General features: G+C 44.3%; 1 protein-coding gene across 2 annotated transcripts in view; it reads left to right on the top strand.

Moving 5' to 3' along the window:
* Adarb2 (adenosine deaminase RNA specific B2 (inactive)) overlaps positions 1–23,393 on the top strand; it is a 474,517-nt gene that overhangs the window by 386,748 nt on the left and 64,376 nt on the right. For both annotated transcript variants that reach the window (XR_007351071.1, XM_015495145.2), the window contains exon 4: positions 15,134–15,248. Coding sequence is in view for 1 of the 2 variants with exons in the window: in XM_015495145.2 (XP_015350631.1) it covers positions 15,134–15,248 (115 nt within the window). In the remaining variant the exon portion in view is untranslated. The remainder of the gene's footprint in view (positions 1–15,133; positions 15,249–23,393) is intronic.

Genomic DNA, 23,393 nt, shown 5'->3' with positions numbered 1-23,393 from the left:
AAGCCAGTAGAACATTGACGTCATGCTGCGGTTTTGCAAGACAAATATGAACATTATTTAGCCAATAACTGCAAAACTTCTCTTAAAGTTAACAAAAGCTGGAGAAGTAAATATGACTTTCTTTACCGAGCAGTGACTTTTCCCCTGGGAATCTTTTCCTCTAGATGCCTTGAAACAGTTCTTGTTTATGACTTCTTGGATCCAGATGAACGCAAACAGCCATGAATCAACCCCAAACCGAGGGCCTCATCTGTTACCATCTTCACACGATCTCGCTAATGAGAATTTAAAGATTCTAATTAAAACCAGACTCAAAAAAATGCCTTTCTGAGCTGATCAGAAAGCACCAATTTAACAAAAACAGAAATATTACATCTTCCCAATGTGGTTTTTAGTTCATTTTCTATGTTTTTCCTGGGATTCCAATTTGAAAGTTGATTGTTAAAGCAGAAACTACTATTAAAATATATAAACAGATTTGTGGTCATCTAACATTGTAGGAAATTGTGAACCATTGCCAATTTGTCAAAGGGAGATGGTCAGATATCTTTTCATACAACCTTCATCTTTCATTTTTTCAAGATCTACTCAGGATCTCTTACCTTAGACTTGTCTGAAATCCTCTTTTAGTAAAAAGTCCTTGAAAAGCACTTCTGATAGCCTAGTCAAGAGCCAGATGTTGATGCTCAGACTTATATATCGGGATTTGAATTTTAACCCTCCTCCCCCACACAATCACTAACCCAACTCCAGTTAGTGGGCTGGCTTCTCTGTTGATCACCTCATCCATGTAACAGGGGTGCGAGTACATGTCCCTCCCCAGGGCCTGGCAGCATCTGCAAGTGTCAATATCAGTGCCTCTGCCTCTTGCCAAGAGGAGGAGTCTACACTGTGCTGCACTGCTTCTTAAGTAACCCTTGAATTTCAGCTGCTCTCTGCCCTCCTCTCTCCCCTGCAGATGCTGCTGAGCTGGACAATGGCCCAACTCATTCACACACACACAAAAAAAAAAACACAAAAAGCAGAGGGCAGAATCTATTTGTCAGACATAGTGTGGACAGGTCAGCTCCTGACATTGCAAAGACTTTGGTACCCATAAAGCATCAGCTACTCACATAACTGTGCTCCCCTCTTAACTCCAAGCAGGTCCTTTAATTTTAAAACATAATTTTCTTCATTTTCCCTACCCTTCCCAATTATGTAGAATTAAGACACACTAGCAATCCAAGATGAAAGCACCTTAATGCCTATAAAATTGGAATTTTCAAATGCTACCAACCACCAGCCTATTCCATGTCAGTTCTAACCCAGCCTGTCATGGGGGCTGAAGGACCTCCTTGTTCCCTGGCCAAGAGTCCTCTCATCCATCAGAGGGCCCAGAGTGCAGGGAACCTGTCTGTTCTGGTCCTGGGTTGGACTGGTTGGCTGGGACACATTACCATCCCCACAACAGGTGAGGATAGCTCAATCTCCCATCAAAAGGCCTGTTGTTGCCCCAGAGTGTTGTGTGGGGTGAGGCCTGCATTGACCATGGACAGAGAAGGGAGCCTCAACACAGGGAGCAGGTGGTTAGCCCTGAGAGACACCGAGGATGGGGGTGGCATTGAGCAAGACATACTAAACTCTCACTCGAAGGCTCCTGCTTCTCCTCCCAGGAAATAGAATCACCTGTCAGGAAGTCCCTGTCTGTCCAGCTCAGTGGCCCCTGCCCTGTACTGGCTTCCTGCCCTTTGGCTTTTGTGAACATAGTCCCACCCTCCCCCACTGGCTTCCCCCCAGCTCCTTCAGATCCCTCCATGTCTACACAATTGCTGTAAACTTTGGTGTATATAGAATCTTCTGAGCTACACCATCAGAAGCCTTGGTCCAGTCAACTGGGGCGGGGCTTCTGGATCTGCAGAAGCCCCCAGGTGGCCCTGAAGTAGGAATTTGCTTGCCTGTCTCAGGAAGTCAGGGGTCACTGGCCCCCTTAAACTGCTATGGAGGAAGTAGTCCTAAACCCCAAATTTGTGCAAGAGGCAGATTTGGAGTGTCTCACTTCTGCTCAACATGAGTGTCCTTACATTCACGAGGCTACAGGCTCATTTTGTCTGGAACATAAGTACTACCTGGCCTCTCCCCGAATGTTCTCTCCGCAGCATCTCTAAGGTGACACTCGCCAAGGGGTCTGAGTGAGCTGGGGTGAATCCTGGAACCAGAACTCACCGTCTGTGTGCTCTTGGTGAGGTATATTATTTTTCTTAGTCTCAGCTTGTTCATCTATAAAATAATACAGTCATTGCAACTGTCTTAGGATCGTAATGGAGATTCACAGAAATAACACTCACTGGTGGTAACTCAGAATAACACCTGATATACAGTGAACTCTGAGAAACATCAGCTACCATTGATCACAAACTGTTTTGTGTTTCCTCTTCCATATCATAGGCCTTTTTATAGAGAGGACCTTGTCTTATTTATCTCTGTATTTCATTAGTGCTTGCTCAATAAACTTTGATTGATTCTTTTCCCCAGGGGACAAGTATAGAGATGAAATAAAAGCAGAAACGCTTAAGAAATAATATCTCCATGATGGCTTCTCCCCAGGCCAGCTTGGAGACAGCTGCTTGTCCACAGGGACAGCTCTGACAAACACCTTGTCAGTTCCTTCTGACGTCCCTTCAGGGGAGGGCTCCAGAGGAAGCGTGCGCACATGAAAACCTCCCAGAGGCACAGTCACGTCTTGATCAGAACAAGCCCTGTGCATTTGCCAGACATTGTGATTGCACGTGCTTATCCTTGGGCCTCCAGTCTGATGAGGATGATGAACATGTCAACAGTCACACAAGAATGTGACCTGAGCTAAGAAATCCAAAAGGAAGGAGTACCTAAGTCAGAAGAGAGTGTATCAGGGCACAAGTACTAACAGTGTGGGACAGCACAACTCCAAATAGCATTTATTTGATGCTTGAAGGTGTTGCTGCCTGAGATATTGGCTTCCAAGTTTTAAAAATAAATAAATTGTTTAAAGGCATTAAAAGAGCAAGCAAGGAGTTTAATTGATGAGCATTTCTTCACCAAAAATTTGATTGACGTTTTCACTAAAAAATGACTAACTGAACCAGTTGATATACATGCAATTTCCCCCGAAGTTTGACTTTGAATTCAAAATATACCCAGCATCTGTGTCTGCGCGTGTCGAGTCAAAAGCCCAGAGCATGATTCAGGTTCTTCTGAAGTGAACGGCACTGTGAGTGCAATTGTTGGGGGAGAATCACATGGGCAGCTGTGTGGACAGACATTGTTAACCCAGCTGGGGTGGACAGAGATTCCAGTAAGCCACTTAACACAAATGTTTCAGGAAAGCTGTGCTGACCATGTGCCTTCTCAAAATCCCTGCCCATTTAGCCACTTCAACATGCCGCCTTTGAACAGATCACTACTGAGAACACTTTGATTCCGCCAACAATGCCAATGAGTGTGGAGTGTTTCTGTATTTTTTCCTAAGAACTTTACATTTGCATGAGGTTGGACAATAATAATAACAACAGTTCATATCTGAGTACTAGATGCTGAGCACACAGTGCTGGGAACTAGACCCACTGTCTCATTCAACCTTAAAACAATCCTGGGTGATGTAGGCACAACTTCTGCTTCTGAGATGAGGAAATTAAGGCATAAATGGTGTTCATGACATCACACAGCATTAAGAACTAGCTGAGCCAGGATTTAAATCTGGATCAGTGTGATGTCAATGTGCCCATTTGAAATCCCTGGGCTGTCTAAGCTCTCAGAGTATAGGAATACCTCAACCACATCAGTGTTGGTTACGGCGGCATAGAGTGAAGCACCAAAACTTAGTGGCTTACAGGTAGCATCGTGAATTTTACTTACAAACCATTAGGGGCAGGGATGGCTCATCTCTGTTCCACATGACATTATATGGGGCGGTTCAGAGGGGGAACGTGGGACCCACTCACACTTACTGGCAGGAGAGGTCAGTCCAGCTGTCATCAAGGAAATCAGCCTGCCTGGGGCTGGAACCTCAGCTGTACTCCATGAGTCTTCTCCAAGGATTCCCAAGCAAACAAGACACTAATGGGTCACACTTTATGATGCTGTTCACAAATCGCATTGCACCAGACACTCCCCACAGTCAATAAGGAGAGAGCACAGAGCCCACTGCTGGGTGGGAAGTGTGAAGAGTCACTGATGGGTTGAACCAGTAGGATGGAGATGCTGGTGATCCATCTATACTGTATTTTGCAGTATGTCAAAATATAGTAGCTTCTAGCCTCAGAATCCATGTACGCCCAGCCAGGATACTTCAAATGAGGATAGTCCCCCAAAAAAGACCTTGGAAAACCCACATACAATCCTGTGCTGTTACCTATCAATCATGGTGCTATCAGTGCTTCTAAAACACATATTTTGTTGTGTCTTTTGGGAACATAGCATGTTCTCCACCCTTTAAAAAAATGCATTATCCAGAAACATTGTATGGAAATGCCATAGGCAGAGGTCTCTGCCATAATTCAGAATCTCAGACCCAGAGGTCATTATTATGATGTGAAGAACCCAATGATGCAGAGTTGCTAATTGCTCCTTGGTGGTTGCACAGTTGGGAGAAGATGGTGGCAGAACTTACCCATTTCTGATTCCATACTGAGGGATTTCCTTCTATACCATGCCTATGATAAAAGGTTTTCACTTCTCATGCCTTCATCCAAAGTTGTTATTGGTCTCTAGGTAATTTGAAATATAGATTAATTGAATAGTCAGGTCATTTGAATTATTTAATTGGAGAGTGATTTTTGCCAATCCCTGATCTTGAAATTAATGAGGATTTGTTGTAATTTTTAGCAAACAGGACTCCTTACCAAGTCAAAAAGACTGCCATTCCCACAGAAACATGGAGGAATACTAAGATGGAAGTCGGGGAAGATCATCTTCCGTTTTCTCAGATTATCTCCGAGGCTTCTGCTTGCTCTCTGGCTGGGTGATTGTTCTAGCAGCCTTTCTCCAGTTTAGAAGGCTTGGATTATTCCAGAGGGGGGACTAGTCTATTGAGCAGCACTGAAGATATGCTCCATGTCCACGTGGCCGTTCAGTGGGGGAACATGGGACCCACTCATACTTAGAGGTCAGTCCAGCTGTCATCAAGGAACTCAGCCTGCCTGGGGCTGGAACCTCAGCTGTACTCCATGCATGCACTTCCTCTGCTATATGCAAGCCCAAGTTCCCTCTCACCCTCCCCCACATCACCCCAATATGCTGCAAAACAGAGTTCAAGGAGAAAGGAACAGTGGAGAATGTGCTGCTATTGGTTTCCAGATTCAGTCTTACCCCACCCATATGCAAATCTAACCTTTTTGATATTTCAGCATGATAAATCCAAAGACAGGATTTCAACAGGAAAATATTTACTAAAGGCTTTCTCCCTTATAATCTATTGATTTTAATATCCCTACCACTTTGGCTGAATGTCAATTTTACCCCGAGGACTGCTGTTGCAAATTTGAGCACATTTTATTTATTTATGCCATTCAAAATATTAGTATTAGCAATGCACCAAGTTTGAGTCTTGCAATGTTCCCATTTAAAGTTTATTTTTCTGATTTGAATAATGCCCGTAATTTGCCATGGTAATCGGGGCCAGCAGGCAACACAAAGCACAAGCGAACACAGCATTTTGTTTTATTCTTCAATGAAGTATGGTAACACACAGCTCAGTAACTATGGAGCCGCTTCCTCACTTAACCTTTGGAATCGGAAGCACCTGATTATCACCATCATTTAACAAGATGCCAAATCATCTCCCCTATGACCATTTCTGTTCCAAATGTCCAACCTGTGCCAATTTGTGCATTAATAGCTTCCGGGCTGGTATCTCAGATCTCTGTTCTTCTGGGTTTCAAGGGTAGCTCAGGGCATCACCTCAAGATTCCACCACCACCACTACCCATCTCAAGACCAACAAACATCCCTCCAGCCCTGTTAGAAGCCAGCTGCTCTGTCAGGTTTTACTGGGAGGTGTCTGTCCCAGCAGTATAAGCTCTGGCTGGGAGAACAAGAATGGCTGTGGAAGATACATCAGCCCTCTGTGCTACCAAGAGACCCTTTAGCAAGCATTTCCTAAATTGCTAAATCACCAACAATAATGAGTACAGCTGGATGTCCCTCTTTTTCATATTTAACAAAGAATTTATGTTGCGAATGACTCTTCTGTTGATTTTTCAGCCTTTTAGGAGCAGGTTTTAGAGTTTCCCTGTGGAGAGCTTTCTAAATCGCAAAGCGTCATCTTACTATCCTTTGTCCAGCCTCTCTCAGCCCCTCCCCAGCTCCCCTGTCCACCGAGGGAGATGGGGTGTCTGGATGGCAGCCCATGTCACCCTGAGATTGTCTAGAGGGACCTCCCCATGGGAGACTCTCTGCCCTTCCCCTCAGTGACTAAATGGGCTGGACCATGGAGGGTCCCCTTCACTCAAGGACCAAAGCTCAGCTATGTAGACAGGCTTCACTTTTAATTTCTAAGGATTTATAGCATATTGTGAGATTTGTGTTCTGAGACCTTTAAGCGCAGCAAATAGTGTGTGTTAAGATTGACAGCCACAACTCAACACCCAGACCTCAACAACTCCATTTCTGCCTCAACTACTCATAATTGCTTTCAAACTTTGGCCAAATGACCAAAGCTCCCCACGCTTTAGTTTCTGCAAGCATATGGCAGGACTCATCCCTGAGAATACAGTCGTTGGTGGAATAAAATGACCAACAGTCCCCAGCAGAGCTCTAGGAAAATAAAGAGCCTGGAAAGAGCATTGTGCCCATGCACAGCGTGATGTATTACGCTCCCAGGCAGTGACTGTCCCACTTTATTCCAAAGGAGACCACAAACTACAGACATAACAATGACTCAGGCCCCCATGAGATACCAGGGCATGTGGCCCCTTTCACACATAGCTCAGTTACACCACGGAGCAGGGTCCCTTGGTAAACAGCCCCTTGACCTCCAGTTGACATCTGAGCTCCATGAGGGAGGAGTAACTGCTTGGTTCTCTTGGGGAGTGGGTGTCCCCAATAAGAGTATCTGGACCCGGGAGAGTTCCTTAGGGATTCATTAAAGATGAACCCTATGGCCTGGCATCTGGAGCTGTGCTTTGACCTGGCAGCCTGTCCAATCACTTTCTCATCATTTACTCTGCACAGATTCTCCCTTGGGCCAGACTGAACTACCCCTTGCCAGATCCCAGAAGCAGGCTTCCCACCTTTGCATTTCCTCAGATGATGGCTTCCCTAGATTTTCCTGCTCCTCTTACTCCTGCAAATTTAGATTATATGATTCCTTCAAAGCCCAGGGAGCCTTCACTGACCATCCTACCTGCCGCAGTCCAGCTGCAGCAGAAAAATCAGGGGGGTGATGAACAACTTGTGTACGTTGATACAGCAAGAGAGGGAGCCATTTATTGTAGGACAACAGAGGTATTTATACATTCCACACAGCTTATCTTAATTAGCATAAACTAGATACATCAGTCAACCAATAAGGAATCTCCACACTTAATGGCTCGCTGGCGTTACTTAACCACTCCCTCTGGCAAAATGCCAGGCGCCATCCAGACTTGTTTACAGACCTTAACATTTCTCTGGCAGAATGCCAGGCGCCATCCTGACTTGTTTACAGACTCTAACACCTACCTCCAACCCCACCCAGAAGTGGCCTGTATATATATATACATAGATGCACTAATGAGCCGCATGGGACACATGTGTCATAGGCCATCTCCACCTGCACATTGATCCACATGATCACTAACAAAAATAGATAATGGCAGTGCTAACCATGAAGCAGTATTCAAGGATCAATTTAAAAAAAAAAAAAAAGAAACTTTAAACATTTGGAAAGTGTTGGGCAGGTAGTGAGCCTTCAGTGGCATTCACTGTAATTATCACTAACCAACGCAGATTCAATTAAAATCATAAGCACTTGTCTTGCATATATAGACATAAATAGGAGGCAGGCAAAAGACCAGACAAGCTATATCAAGAAAGAGTGCAGATCTTGCCAGGCATGGTACTGCACATCTGTAATCCCAGTGACTCAGGAGGCTGAGACAGGAGGATCACAAATTCAAAGCCAGCCTCAGCAACTTAGCCAGACCCCAAGCAACTTACCAAGACCCTTTTTCAATTTTTTAAAATTATTTTTTAAAGGATTGGGAATGTGGCTCAGAGGGGAAGGAAGGAAGGAAGGAAGGAAGGAAGGAAGGAAGGAAGGAAGGAAGGAAGGAAGGAAGGGAGGGAGGGTACAGCTTCTAAGTGCTATAGGAGTCTGGTGAAAAATGAACACCAAGGTTGCAGACATCTGAGAAGCCTTTATAAAAGTTCTGGCCTTCCAACTTTGTAGAGAGAGCAGTGTAGGGTTGTTTGCCTACCTTGTATAAAGCAAGTGCAAAGTTCAAGTAGACTGACACAGTACACATGGGTCACAAGCATCATATTGCTACTTCAGAGCCTCAGACATTGGCACTGAGTGAAAGGCTATTCAACGACAGTACAGATTTCTTATAATATATAATGAGGTGTCTAGGTCCTCAAGGTCAAGGGAAAGTATCTTCCATTCATCTTGAAAGTAATAATACAACATAACTTTGCCCATGTGCTCAGAAAATACTCTAGAAGTTAAGTGGTTTGGTGCTGAATTTGAACACATCTATCAATCCTATGAGATTGAATGAACTCCCTGCAGCTCTATAAGCACACCTTGAAATTTGAATTTATAAAATTAATCAGTCACAAGTTTGTTTCTGAGCATTTTAGCTCCTTCTACAATAAACCAAGTGCCAGGTGGGGAAGAAAATCAGGTTATTGCAAAGTCTGATTAGTTGGGTTTACAGTAACCAACATTGACTGTATATATTAAGTCCCATGTGATTAAAGCATTACAAGCTCCTAATGTGAAATTAGACAAGTGAATATGCCTCTCTATATGAACTCCAATTTTCTGTCTCACTTCTAAGCCCCATGTAATCAAGAACAATGTCATTTACATACCCAAATGCAACTATGAAAAACTACATACAGCTGCAATCATGTATGTTATTTAATTAAAAGCCAATCACTTAAAATAGCTGTGCTGTGAAGACAGCAGGCAAGGGATGGGGCTTTCTTTAAGAAATAGGGTACAGAACAGAAAACCTCCAGAGCTTGCTTTCTCTGGACCTTTCCAAAGCCATTTTTTTCCTCCAAAACTCCAGCAAGTCAGTAAGAAGAAAACTTGGGACCACATAACAGATGTTCTTCTTCCTGATAGATAATGATTATTTATAATCTCTCCTCCTTCAGCTTTGAAAAACCAGCAAAACTAAGGGTCATAGTTCAATAAATAAAAATTCTCTAAAATTATCCCTCCCAAACCTGTTTCAATTGACCTCAGTTTACCAATAAGATATGTGTGTTTGAATAAACACAAAGGTGTTGTAGACCTCTGACCTACACATAGAAACCAAGCAGAGCTGGGCATTGTGGGGTGCACCTGCAGTCCCAGCTAGCTACTATGGAGGCTAAGGTGAGAGGATCACTTGAGCCCAGGAGTTTGGAGCCAGCCTGGGCAACACAGCAAGACCTCAACTAAAAAAAAAAATCAACCAGGTGGTCCTGAAAGGATGAAGAGGAGAGCAAAACCTGAAGTAGATATGACACTAGCCCAACCCATTTGAAGCCACTGCTCAGCAACAGATAAGAATAAATTTGAAACTGGATTATTAATGGAGGTGAGCTCCCCGCCTCCACCATGATCTTAATAAGGAAGTGAAGACCTATCATGTTGGAGCCCATGAGCCAGACTTGTGAAGGTGGTCATGGGAAGGAATACCAGCTAAATATCAAAGAGATAAATTCTCACCAACCAACTAAAAATCTCTCTACATTTTAATTAGTTCGCCACCCAAAGTAAGAAAAGTTAAAGAAATCTTTGCCTTTTTTCTTAACATTCACCTTTCTAAAACATTATTGAAAATATATGCTTAATATAAATGTCATGAACCCCTTGGGGAAAAAAAATGTTTCAAAATAATAAAGAGAAAAATATTATAGGGGAGGAATTATTTTTTGTATCTTCCTGGAGCCTGCCTGGGTTTGGAGGTCAGTCAACCAGCACCTTAGCACCAAGAAAGGAAGTAGTCAGGTTAAATGAGGTCCTGAGGGTGGGGCCCTGATCCAATAGTGTCAGCGTCCTTATAAGAAAAGACGTCAGAAAGTGTTCTCTCTCTCTCTCTCTCTCTCTCTCTCTCTCTCTCTCCCTCACTCCCTCCCTCCCTCTCCCTCTCCCTCTCCCTCTCTCTCCCTATCTCTGCCTAGGGTATCATTGTCACCCAGGGGACATGAAGGGCAAAGCATCAAGCCAAAGGATTATTCTCAAGCCTTAAAACTGAATGGAATTGGTCCCACTAGGACTTAGACTTTCTTAGGACAAACCACCTCCTTCTTTCTTGACATTTCTCCCTTCTGGAATGTGTCTCCCTGTGTTTCTCATGCCAGTGCATTTTGGAAGCATAGAACTTGTTTGCTTTCACAGGTTCACATCTAGAGGGGAATTTTGCCCCCAGATGAATCTCATACCGGGAGTCTCACCCATTCCTGATGTACAAACTCTTTAGATGAAATCTTAGGACTTGAGACTTTAATGTCAATGCTGGAATAAGTTAAAACTTCTGAGACTGATGAAATGAATGTGTTTTGCCATGCAAGAAGAAAATGGCTTGGAGAAAGGGGCAAAGTGGTACAGAATGGATGTTTGGGTCCCCCAAAATCATATGCTGAGCCCTAATCATCAATATGGCTGTTTTTGGAGATGAGACCTCTAAGGGAAGTAGCTATAGTTAAATGAAATCATCAGAGTGGGTCTTTGTTGTCCTTAAAAGAAAAGACAGATACTGATAAGCTTGCTCTTGTTGCATTCAAAAAAAGGAAGCCGTGGGACCACACAGCAATGAGACCCATCTTGCCAACACCTTGATCTGAGGCTGTCAGCCTTTGGAACTGTGAGAAAATAAACTTCTGTTGTTTAAAGCCACACAATCTGTAATCTATGGCCATTTGAGCCGAAAAAGACTATGTTGGGGGGGCGGGGGAAAGGTTGAGAATATGAATGAAAAACATTTTCCAGATTTTTTTCCCTGACACTTCTGCCCTTTAGACAGTCACTTCCTGTCTAAAGTTCACCCCTGATCATTTCACGGGTTCACACACTCAGCCCTCTATTCCAGTTTTGTGCCCTGACTGGTGTCATCTGGGATCACTCACAGTGCCAGGGCGGGGCTGAGAAAGTGCAACACCAAGGTGAGCCGTGTCCCCAACCAGGAGTGCAACATTAAGTTGAGATTGTATCATGAAAGCTGGAAATGGTTAGAAAACAATAGGAGACAAAATATTCATAAACCCCTGCATGGACATTTCCAGTGCTGTAACCACAGTGGACTACAAAAGCCTGAGAGGACCTCCAAATGCTGAAAGTAAGAAACATTTCAGCTGAGATAGGATTTTAGAGACAAATGGAGTGAACTTGACTGATTTAGAAACAGGGTCTGGCACTAGTGGTGCACACAGGTATGAGGAGGACAGAATGCCCCACCCTGGAGGGAAGCAGTCACACCAACTGGAGCTGTCCTTCCCAGGACCAAGTGTGCACCATGCAGTACCCAGCACCGTGGTCTTACAGCTGGCAGCTGCGTCCCAGGCCCCCTGGAGACAGCTGGGTTGGGGGACACTCACCAGCAAAGTCACCACGCTGTTTTGCTCAGTTTGAGGCTGTCTCTGCTCGCCAGAGGTCCTTATCACTCTCTGAAGAGCACAGCCCACCTGAAGTCCCATTGGCCTATGTGCTTTACCAAGTGGAGTGAGCCAAAAAGCCCTCATCTGTGGAAATGCTGAAATCCAAAAGGAAATGTGATTTGTTCTGCTTCAGCATTTCCTCAAATGATGCCATTAGAGAATGGCTGTGGCTCAGGGCTAATTAGTTCAGAATGGGTGCAAAGCATCCTGGGATACAGACCTGGAGGGTGTCCAGGGACCATGGGGCCTCTGTGTGCAGCGTGGCCCTTCTCAGGATGACAGTGCACATTCAGTCATGTTTCGTTAGCAATGGTACTGATCCAAACCCAGAGGAAACTAAGCACTTGAGGGGTCTCCAGAGAGTCCCGCTTTTCCTCAGTACGATCTAGTCACCATGTCAGCATGAAGGGTCTGAGTCAAATCTGTTGGGTTTAAGTTCTGTGTCTGCCACATTCGGGCCATGTAATTTGGCTCCATTGCTTCACTGATTTAAAAGGACAATATCAGTGCCTCCCTTGTGAGGATTAAATGGGGCAATGCATATGTAGGACCCAGCACTGGGCATGGCACATGTAAGTCTCTGCTATTGCTGTTTTGGTATTTCCCCATCTCTAAGCAGAGCTGTCCTTAGGTTTCCAGAGCACAGCCAGTTAACACATACTCTCTGACATTTCTTGGTGGTTTGGGGACAGCTTATTCTGAGGGCCTTAGGGAGCCCTATCCAGCAGACACACAGTACCGTTGGACATTCTCATCACCCTTGGACATGGAGAAACTTGATTTTGTAAAAAATAATTGAAAGCACCATTTAGATGGAGGAGGCCCCTTCTTGGTGAGGCCCAGGGACAATTATGAGACTCTTGTCTACTGACTGGCCCTGTGGACATTCATCCCTGACCACAACGCTGTGATCTGGACACCCAAGGAAAACAGATCAACACTTTCCTCTTCTCATTCAAATTAAGAATTAGTTTCCTCCAAACCAAGAAGTGGAAATTAACCAAATTCATGCCTCTGTGAAAAACAGCCCCTCTTTTACAGTATGAAGTAGAAGGACAAGATGCAGGGGGCAGCCCCCAAAAGACACATTGGATCTGATGACAGTGACCATATTTGGAAAACAGGTCTTTGCAGGTGTAACCATGTTAAGAATTTTGAGATGGGCTCATCCTGGATTACCCGGGTAGGTCCTAAGTGCTTTGATAAGTGTATTTATAAGAAATGAAAAGGAAAAGACACACACATAGGGGAGAAGATCACAGGAAGACCAGCAGAAATTGGAGCAATGTGGCCCAAAGCCCAGGAATTCCCGGAGCCACCAGAAACTGGAAGAGACAGGAGGGATCCTGTCCTGCTGCCTTGGGAGAGAGTGGGCCCTGCTGACCTGATCTTGGGCTTCAGCCTCCAAAGCTGTGAGAGAATAAATCCCTGTTGTCCAGATTTTCCCAGTGGCTCCAGGACCCAGCACACAGGGTATCTGGGGAACATAGACTGTCCTCTCTGGACCTCAATTTTCAGGACATAAAAGAACAACCTAAAGCAACCTCCAAGTCTCTACAATTTCATGTCTCTGTGGCTTCACACCAAAAAGCCTGGGTGGGAGGAGCAGCCAGGGAGATCTCAAGTACACAGTGGTGCCCAAAAAGCCAGGGCTTGCTCTCTTTCCTCTCCTCCCAGCATCAAACACAGTTTGTGTGGCATCTGTCCTACATAGGGTTTCCATATTTACTTAAGGTGCATTTGAAAAGCAACAAGCACTCACCAGCACAGCTACAGTAGTTCAGGGAAAGGCCCAAGAATCCCAGAGGATGCATCCAGAAGAGACAGCACAGGCCCTCCCTCTCTGCTGCCCACCTTTACTGCCTACTGAGGACTTGGGAGGGGAAGAAGCATCAGATTATTTTTGCAGCAGGTGGTAGCACTATTTTCACATGGATATGTTTTATTGCATAAAATGGGATTTTAAAAAACTCTTTATCTCTCTTATCTTTTTATATCAGAAATCTGTATATATCTGCTTTCATGCCTTGTACAATATCAAAATATACCTTTTAGAAATATGAAAACCCAGCCATCCCCCAAAATGAACTGCTTACCCACCTTATGGATACACTGATGGTTTGATTTGGCCACATAATGGTTTTGTCAATGCAGCAAAGACTGAGGGAAAATACATGATAAAAGTAATAGTTACAAGCATCATTTTTAGCACCTGCCAAGTGTGCGGCACTGAGCTAAGCATTTAGGGAGAACCGATTCATTCACTCCTCACAAAAACACTATCAGATGGAAATAAAAAACGGGGCTCAGGGGGTTTTGAATGACTTGCCCAAGCTTAGAGGTTACAGAACCTAGACTCCTAGCAGGTTTCCCTGCTCCAAAGCCTGTGACAGTCACGCCGCTCATGTTATCCCCAGTGACAAGTCATGGGACCCCACATTTAGGCAAAGGTGATGTTTTAATCACAGGACCTGGAGTGGTTGGAGGAAGGGTGACCACAAAGCCACGCTTTCTGGGCTGTGCAGCTTTGTTGCCATTCATGCACTGCTTTTACAGAGATGTGGGCTGGCTTTAGGACAGCTCAGTAGGGGAGATTCCAGCTTGGTGTGTACACTTCTGTGTGTGCATTTGTGTGTGTGTGCTTGTGTGTGTGCATCTATGTGTATACATGCATGTACCCGTATCTACATATGCACACCCGTGTACATGCATTGTGTATTATGGGTGCATGCATATACTTACTTGTATGTACACACGTTTTGTGTATATGCACATGCTGTGTGCAATGTGTGGTCTGTGTGTTCATGTGTACATTTGCAGGAAGGTGAGAGAAGACATTGGGACGTGAGCTGCAAAGAGCTGTTCAGCCTGGAGAGTACCCTGTGAGATGTGCCCACTAGTTAAAAACTGGTTCTGTGATACTGAGAAGAAAGTGGTGGCCAGTTGTCCAACATGTGCAAATCCTCCCTCCCCTATCAGGATGCTTTCAATCAATGTCTACCTGAAAGACTACTGCTCTGAGACAGGAGATGGGGGGGAAGGAATTGAGCACCATTCCCATGCTGAAGTCTCTTGACCAGGCACAGGTCTGGATTTCTGCCATGGGTGTCACTGGGGGTTAATCACAATCAACTCCTTCCTAAGGCCATTGGGCAAAGCCATACAGACAGCAGTCACATGCATGTGACAGTAGGAGGTGCTCTGTGAGGGGCATCCCGGATGCCTGCATGGGGACAAGGCTAAGAAGGAAAGGACACAGAGCAGTTGTCCACCAGCTGCTTCTGCTCACACATCAAAGAGCCCTGGTGCTTGTGTCTTTCAGGAATTCGCCGACTCCGTGTCCCAGCTGGTCACGCAGAAGTTCCGTGAGCTGACGGTTGGCCTGACATCTGTGCATGCCCGCCACAAAGCACTAGCAGGCATCGTCATGACCAAAGGTAACCACCTCTTCCTCTCCCTGTGGAGATTTTCTTCTTCAAAGAAAGGAGTGTTCGAGTTTTCCTGACTTGGGGGCCAGCAGATCCCCTGTACCCACAGAGATATGGCAAGAAAGACAATATGGAACCAAGAAATCAGGGGCCAGCACTTACCAGCAGCACCCCACGGGCAGTAGTGGCACAACTCACCTGCCAGGGCCCATCTGCATGAGCTCCTGTCAGTCCCTTGGCTGTCAAGGCCTTGGCTGATCTGTCCCATTAGGCATGTCCCCATTTTCAAGAATGATGCTGTATTTGTAAAAGCTGGAGTCTGAGGCCAGACCAGGCCACCAAAAAAGTCACCTGAAGCTGATAGGTAAGGAGTTGGCCCATCCCTGTCAGCCCCAAAGTGCCCACAGCCAGGACCTGATGCTTCCCCTTGTGCAGATCACGTGTGTCACCATAGGTCTTGGCTCCAGGGCAAGGAGGTGGAACCCACTTGGACAAGGGAGGTGGAGGTGACCTTTCAGAAGGATGTCAATTGTCAAGGTGTCTGTTTCCCATGGCTATGGCATCTATAGGCCTGTCTGAATGCAGACTCCATGCATCAGTCCATGGTGGGCGAATAGAAGAAGGGAAAGGGGAAAGGAGGGGACATACGAGGACACCATGGAGCAGGAAACCAAGAGGGGACTTAGAGGGACAAAGGGGGACACTAGGGAATAAGGGACACAGAAAAGACACAAGGGGCTGTGGAGGAGACAAAGAGTAACACAGATGGGACATAGAGGGACACAAGGAGGACATAGAGAGAACACAGGGGGAGGGGACACAGGGGAACGGAGACCAAAAGCAGGGGTCACAGAGGATATGGGGGAAACAGAGAAGATATGGGGGAGATTCAGGGAGAGACACAGGAACAGGGGAGGCAGAGGGGACCTAGGAGGATGCAGAAGACGCAGAGGGACACAGAGTGATACACGGGGACACGGGACACAGGGGACACCAGAGGACACAGGGGGACATGGGGAGACATGGAGGAATGCACAGAGACACAGGGTCACATCGCAGAGAATCTGCCCTCTTGCTGGGGTGTAAACCTGCCCAGGAATTTCCTCCTTTCTGTCAAGTCTCCAACCCAAACTGATCCCAGAGATGGAATTCCATTCTAGAAAACAAGACTGACCAGTCCAGGGAGGTCAGCTCTTTAATAAGGTCAGGAAAATTAATCAGATTCGTGGAAATATCAAAGTACTAACCTGTAGTCATTAACCAGCTGGTTATTCAAATTAACTATTTTTATTTCCAAAGTTTTACCTGAGTTTTAATGGACTGCTAAAAAATGACTTGGGTCGTTCAACACTCACACATGACCCTGCAGCACAGGCAGAGGCCAGGACTGAAAAGAACATGTATCTACCGTGTCCAAAGATATGCAAAATCAGTTTTAAAAATCAGATGGTTGGCACGTGTTTCCTGTCATTCTAGACCCCCGTGGGGCCTCTCCAATGAGCGAGAACATTGGAGCAGGAGCAGAGCGCTCAGGACCCTGTCTTAGCCGTGGCACAGGGCATGTTAATGATTCAGTCTTTCCAGTTCAGGCCTCTTAGTAAAATGGAACAGCAAAGCTTCCTCCCAGTGTCACTTGTTGAGAAAGACAAAGTGTATAAAATGTTCAAAAGGTGAACATTACTTTATAAATACAATGCACTGGTCTAAGCCAAAACTGTTCCGTTTTGTCAATGATAACATTGTATGTGGTGACATGCACACCACCCAGAATATTGCATTTTCTTTTTTCTTACTGGGGAAAAAAAAAGGCATATAATTTATATATATGCCTTTTACCTGTTTGCCAAGTCATTTAGTCCCTGAATCATAGTTTCTGTGGATGGGACCTACTTCTGTCCCTGACTAATCCCTCAGAAACGTCTGCCCGTAGGAGCTATGACATCTGCTTCTAGTCTAGACCCACTGTCTTCTTCAATGTCCTTCTTCTCTTCTGTTTTTTTTTTCTTCCTTGTGTCATTGTACCCTTGGGGGGTAGAGTGGGGGAGTCCTTTTAAAAAGTGAATAGGAGATGAATTTGAGGAATAATCACATGCTTCAAGATGCCTTGAACTGGTTCTCATACTACCTTAATAGTTGCTCCACATGAGAAATTTTAAGCTCAAAATTATTTTCTCTCAGTATTTTGAAGTGTTTTTTTTTCCATTGTCTCTTATCTAATAAATCTGTTGAGAAACATTACAGATCTGACTCTTTGCAGGGACCAGCACCCACCAAGGAAGGAAAGGTCTTTTTTTTAAAACTTGGGCATTTTGTAGTTTCCTAAGAATACACGTGGGTATCAGCCTTTCATCTTCCCTGACATATTCAAGCTGCTTGTGTATTTTTTTCTTGTATCAGTTCTTTGACGAATTCATTCCTTCATACACATTTTTGTTGAATTTTCAATATTCTGAACTAATCAACTAATCATCTTTTCCCTTTTTTACTTTCCATCTCTTTGGTCTTTTGTTTTTGCAGATTTCTTTCTTTTTTTTTTTTTTTTTTTTTTTTTTTGAGAGAGAGAGAGAATTTTTAATATTTATTTTTTAGTTTTCGGCGGACACAACATCTTTGTTTGTATGTGGTGCTGAGGATCGAACCCGGGCCACACGCATGCCAGGCGAGCATGCTACCGCTTGAGCCACATCCCCAGCCCCATAGATTTCTTAATTTATCATAAAGATCTTCCATTGTACCCCCTAATTCTTGCAGTCTATTTTTTTATTCAAGACTCTCCTTAATCTCAGGGTCCTCCTTTTTCAAGGATTACTCTTCTTGTTTTGTAGATGTGATGTCTTTATGCATTTCTCTGGGGAGACTCACCAGCAAACGTCTAAGTTCTCTTCTGTCCTCTGATTGGTGTGACTCCTCTGGGACTCATGGCTCTTTCTTATCTTCAGTCTTGCTCTTTTATCCTGCTTATGGTTTTTGTCTGAATATTTGTACTTGTGAATAAAATATCCTATCAATGGTCCTAGACCCCAGGCACAAGTTTCCTCTGCCTTTGTGCAGGTGGACCAAGTTTCCCAGCAGGCCCGGCCACATGAAAAGACTGGCTGGCATCCCAGGTCTGGTCAGCTGCTGCCCCCTCAAGCTGGGTGAGTGGCAGTGAGCCTGTTGTCACCAAATGAGGAATGTTCTGCTCTGTGAGACAATCCTTCCATCAAGTCCCCTCACTTTTCTCAGGCAGTTCCTTCCATTCCTTAACCATGAGATTCTTCATTTCTCATCCTAAGAGAAAGCTTCAATTCTCAGGTGTCCTCTCCAAGGAGCATTTGGCCAATGGGGGCCACCATATGCTAGAGCATCATTCAATGCATCCCGCTTTCGGGTCTGCACTTGCTCCTGGCTTGAGGACCTGCAGACTCTGAGCCTGAAGCTCCCTAGGTTCAGCCTCAGAGACGGAGCTTCCTCTTCCCGGCAGCTGATACTTGGAGCTGTTCTCTCCATTTCAGCCTCTGCAAACTCCCACCCATTTTACATCTTCTAGGAGACTCTGAGAAGCTCTCCAGCCATCTCCTGATCACACCATATTTCAGATTTATTCCCTTTTGGGGATGTTTCATTTCAATGGGTTCCAGAAAGGGAGAAGAAAACACAGTTGTTGTTCACACTCTTGCACTGACACTGGACAGCATTAGTGGGCTCCGCGGTCAAGGAACAGCTTTGTGAAGAAAGTCCAGTATTTCCATGAGAAAGTGGTTCTTGAAGGAGTCATTGGTGATGGTAACTTTATTTGATGTGCACATTTATCATTGTGATAGTATTTTCACACACGTCAATCAATTTGATTGACACAACCCTGGGAAGTGGGAAAAACAGGGCTTTTTGCTGTCACTTTGAAGAACTATAGACAATAAAACCAAGAGGCTAAGTAGCTTTCCTAAAGTCATAACAGTAGGAGGAAGGGCAGAACTAAGATGTGAGTTGTGGAGTCCTGATCCTTTGTGGCCTCTGGTCTCCTTTAGACACATACATCAGGATTTGGGGATAACAATGCATGTTCTTTATGTATAAAATTATTTTTCCAAGTTTATTAAACAAATAGGAAAAAAAAGAGTTTTCTAGTATACATTTCCAGGAGATTATGTTTAAACCTCTGTTTTGCTAGCCTGGCCTGCAAAACATATTTAGAAGCTCTGGTTTTCACAAATAATATTTCCTATTTTTGCTAATGTGAAGCTTTCATCATTCCATGAATTCTCTGGATTTTTAAGTGTCCTGGAAAATAATACACACCTCTGAAAAACAGCCTGGTCAAGTTGAAATTCACTAAAACGTTTCAGTGTAATTGCTGAGAATGTTAAACACTCTGGGTAACCACCAGTCAGGTCTTATTGGAGGAAATATGAAAGGAACAATTCATTGAACAAGAGTCACTCATTTTTGCAAGTTCTGAAGTGAAGAGTGTGGTTTGCTGGGTGCATTTGCCCTGGACCTACCCTGCGCACACGAGGTAGTTCGTCTCTGCACCATACTCTCAATGCTTCCAGCTTGAGTCAAGAATCCTGTTGCTGTGCTGAACCAGATAAAGCTGATATGTAAATGCTATTTTCCCATTGCACTTGACAAAGCATAACAGTTTAAGTACAGTTGAAGCCTGTTTTCATCATATGTCTAGTGTTTGTGTCTGCTCACCTTCATCAGCACCTAGAAGAATCCAGATAAAGTAGTTTACTCCCCAACATCTCAAAACCTTCCTTTCCATTTTCTTCTCTGAATGACTAGCAATCACCTCAATCTTGAAATTAAAAGCAGAATATTTTTATTTATAGTCAGTCGAGCCTGAGGAAGATAAACCGAAACAAAGGTACCAGACCAAAAAAAAAAAAAATCCCCTAACAGAAGCTTCACACCATGTGAAAGATGGTAAATTATCAACTGGGTTTCCAGGAATTGATCTTAGTAACTGCTAAGTAGATACAAAGAAAATATGAAGTAGATGACACATCTCCATGGATCTGTGCAGGCACATTAAGATTCACAGAAGCCAACATCTTGGGACATTTCGAAGTGCTGAGGGGCAACTGATTTTAAATCTTTGGTTGCAACCATTAGGTTCAGACTACAAAATGCAGGATAAATCGTACAATGCTGTGGCAGACCCTGGTGTCGCTTGAATGCTGTCCCATTTATACCAAACACCTTTCCTTAAGATAAAGGGAAAGAATGTCAGTCCCCAACTGGACATCTGTCCCACCCCAACTCCATTCACAGCTCATTTAAAGACAAATAGTTTAGTCTAGAATAATTTATGAGATGCCAATAAAAGCCCTCAAAGCTAAATTAACCCTAGAGAGGAGAGAGAGCCCTGACCACCAGCTAAGTCCTCATAAAATGTTTTAATTTATTCCTTCTCTTAAGGCAGTGTTTAGACACAAGTGCATTTTAAAAAGGAAAGAAGAAAATTCTTTTGCTGCACTCTTTGGAGATCAGATACTACTATCAAAGCCCCTCAGACACTTCTGCATTTTTCTGATCATTAGCTCATAACTGAGCATTCGATTTTAGCTGCAATCTAATTGCCCAAAAGCCTTCACTGAGCAAAGAAAATCCAACACTGTATCTCAAGGTGATAAAACTGACCTCTCTTTATTCTATTCTCTTTATTCTAGATCTTTTCTATAGTTTAGTGGAAACAAAATACTGAGTTCATTGGTGAAAGAAAAAAAAATTAAGAAAAGACCCTGCTACTGCTGGTTACCTAAGAACCCAGGCAATGTTTTGGGGTGTTAAACTGTGTTATCTTCTTTAACAAGCAAAAAACATTCACCTTCGCCATAGGAAGATGCATCGGTTCTAAAGGTCTGGTTAAGCATGCTGTGGAAGGAAAGAGGGAGGAAGGGAAGGGAAGAGATACAGAGAAAGAGAGAGGGAGTTAAGGAAGAAGAGAGGAAGGACAGGAGCTTCAGAAAATCAAAGTGCTTTATTAAATAAAAATACTCAGAAGGGTTCGGGTTTTTATAAACAGATATGAAACAGGGGAAAGCTGTCACCCTTTGAAGTACTTGTGGACTCTCAAACATGGACCCTGGGGTCATGGTTTCTACTCCTTTCTGATCTAGTAGACCCTGTATTGAAATTCCCAAGGTTTTTTCCATCCACATGAACTGATGCTGAGAGAACTGCTCTGTGGGAAGTGGCGAGGGTAAGTGGGCTTCTTCGGACACCTCTTCATTGGAACTTGGGGGGAATTCACACCCAGGAAATCCAAGCTCTCAAGGCTTAATGTGGTCCACTGGTCAGCGTCATGTCGCTATTATAAATACCTGAGGATCATGCTTAGGCCTGAAGTGTCCCCTGAAGGCTTGTGTATTGAAGGCTTGGTCCCTAATGCAGCAATGTTCAGGGATGGGGCTTTGGGGGCCATTAACCAAGGAAAAGTGTTTTAAGTCACTAACTGGATTTGATCCCACAGTAACTCACACAGCTGGGTCAAGAAAAGATGAGGAAGCATTATGAGGTTAACAGAGGTCTCAAGTCAGGGAGAGGAGAATTCCAGGTCCTGCGAGAGTTTCCATCTGAACTGTTTCAAGGATGATCCCATATCTGCCTTCTTGAAAACAGCACAGAGCAGAGGACACAAATGAGAATATCAAACTTGCTTACAGGCAGAGAAAGCACTGCCACTTAAAATATTTAGAACATGAATCATTTATGAGTTGTGACTTTGTGCTCTCATTATTTCTGGTTTGAACACCAGTGAGGAGACCTTGTCAGTCATCACTGGTGCACAGAAAGGACTTCTCATGGACTAGACCAGGTGTTCCATACTTGCTCCTTTGATATAAAAGAATGATTTACTAATGGGGCAAAGAGCAAGCTCAGCCAAATCCAAACAGAGAGATGAGTAGATTTTTCAATCTATTAATTGCACAGAGTTGGGTGTCATTCTGCTTCTTTCTTGGGAGTAGAATGAGGGTATGGAATATATTCACTGAATGCAAAATTACCTTACTTCTATCCAGTGAAACCCTTTACAATGTTGATGTTTGGGGACATAACTAATAACCTCCTCATAAGCTCGTCTGGTCACCTTACATCTTTTAATGTAGCTATTTATCACATTGAATTCCACGCATTTTGAAGTTGTGTCAATTAGGAACACATCTGGCTACAGGAAAGGAAAGAGCTGAAAAGCAGTGTCTTAAACAAATCCCTTTTTATTAGTCTCACTTAAACAACGGCTGGACAGCCGCAGCAGACTCACCCAGTTCAGGCCCCATGATGGTTTCAGGGTCTGCGGCTTCCTGGCTCTGTAGTCATCCCATCCTGAAACGGCCTTTCTTTTTTTGCACCAACAATGACTGACAAGGTCTCCTCACTGGTATTAAAACACTTTATTAGTGGTGCCACTGCCCAGAGAGACAACTCCCAAAATCTGAGCTCTCCGTGCAGTTGGACTTTTACTTTTATACATAAGCAATTTTGGAGTACATCAAGGCAAGGAATTGGTGCAATTCTATTGGAAGGTTCTTTCTGCATTCCTTATGTGGGTACAAGCTTGTCAGCAAACTAGGGACTCTCATACAGCTTGGGGACTTTTCTTCCACTAACCCTAAGGGGGAATTGTTCTATCCCCGTTGCTCTGTTTCCTGCTTCTGCTACTGAGTTATCTTTTACAGGTACCTGTTAGCCACTGCAAGCCTGTATGGTTAAATGTCAGTAAGCAGAGCCGCTGTGTGTCAGCGTGCAAAACCACAACTTGTCAGCTCTTAAATTGCTCAAGTTCCCATTTTGCTCTACCACAGTATGACATCCCTCAGCCAGTTGAAAAACAAATGGATAAATATGCACCTGCCTTTTGCACATACCTGTGTTCACCAAGTTCACCTGGTCACAAGCTTACCCTGGAGGGATTATTGAAGACAAGTTTTCAGGGCCCTCCCAAAGAGACGCTCTTTCAACAGTTATGGGGCATGTTCACAGACAGCTGGAACTGAGAGAGTCTTCTGATCAGAAGAGTTAAGTGCTAGTTCTTTTAGGGCTGGTGGAGGCCACATAGCAGGCCAGGCTGCTGCCCAGTCCTCTTCCATTCTCTTCTCTGGGAAGAAGGTGAGCAATGCTGGTACTGCAGGTCCTGGGGTCCCCCACATCCTGACCCCAGAGGCAGGA

This window comes from Marmota marmota, unplaced genomic scaffold (genome assembly GCF_001458135.2).
Source record: "Marmota marmota marmota unplaced genomic scaffold, marMar, whole genome shotgun sequence".
Taxonomy (NCBI): Eukaryota; Metazoa; Chordata; class Mammalia; order Rodentia; family Sciuridae; genus Marmota; species Marmota marmota.
This window is presented reverse-complemented; position numbering and strand designations above follow the sequence as displayed.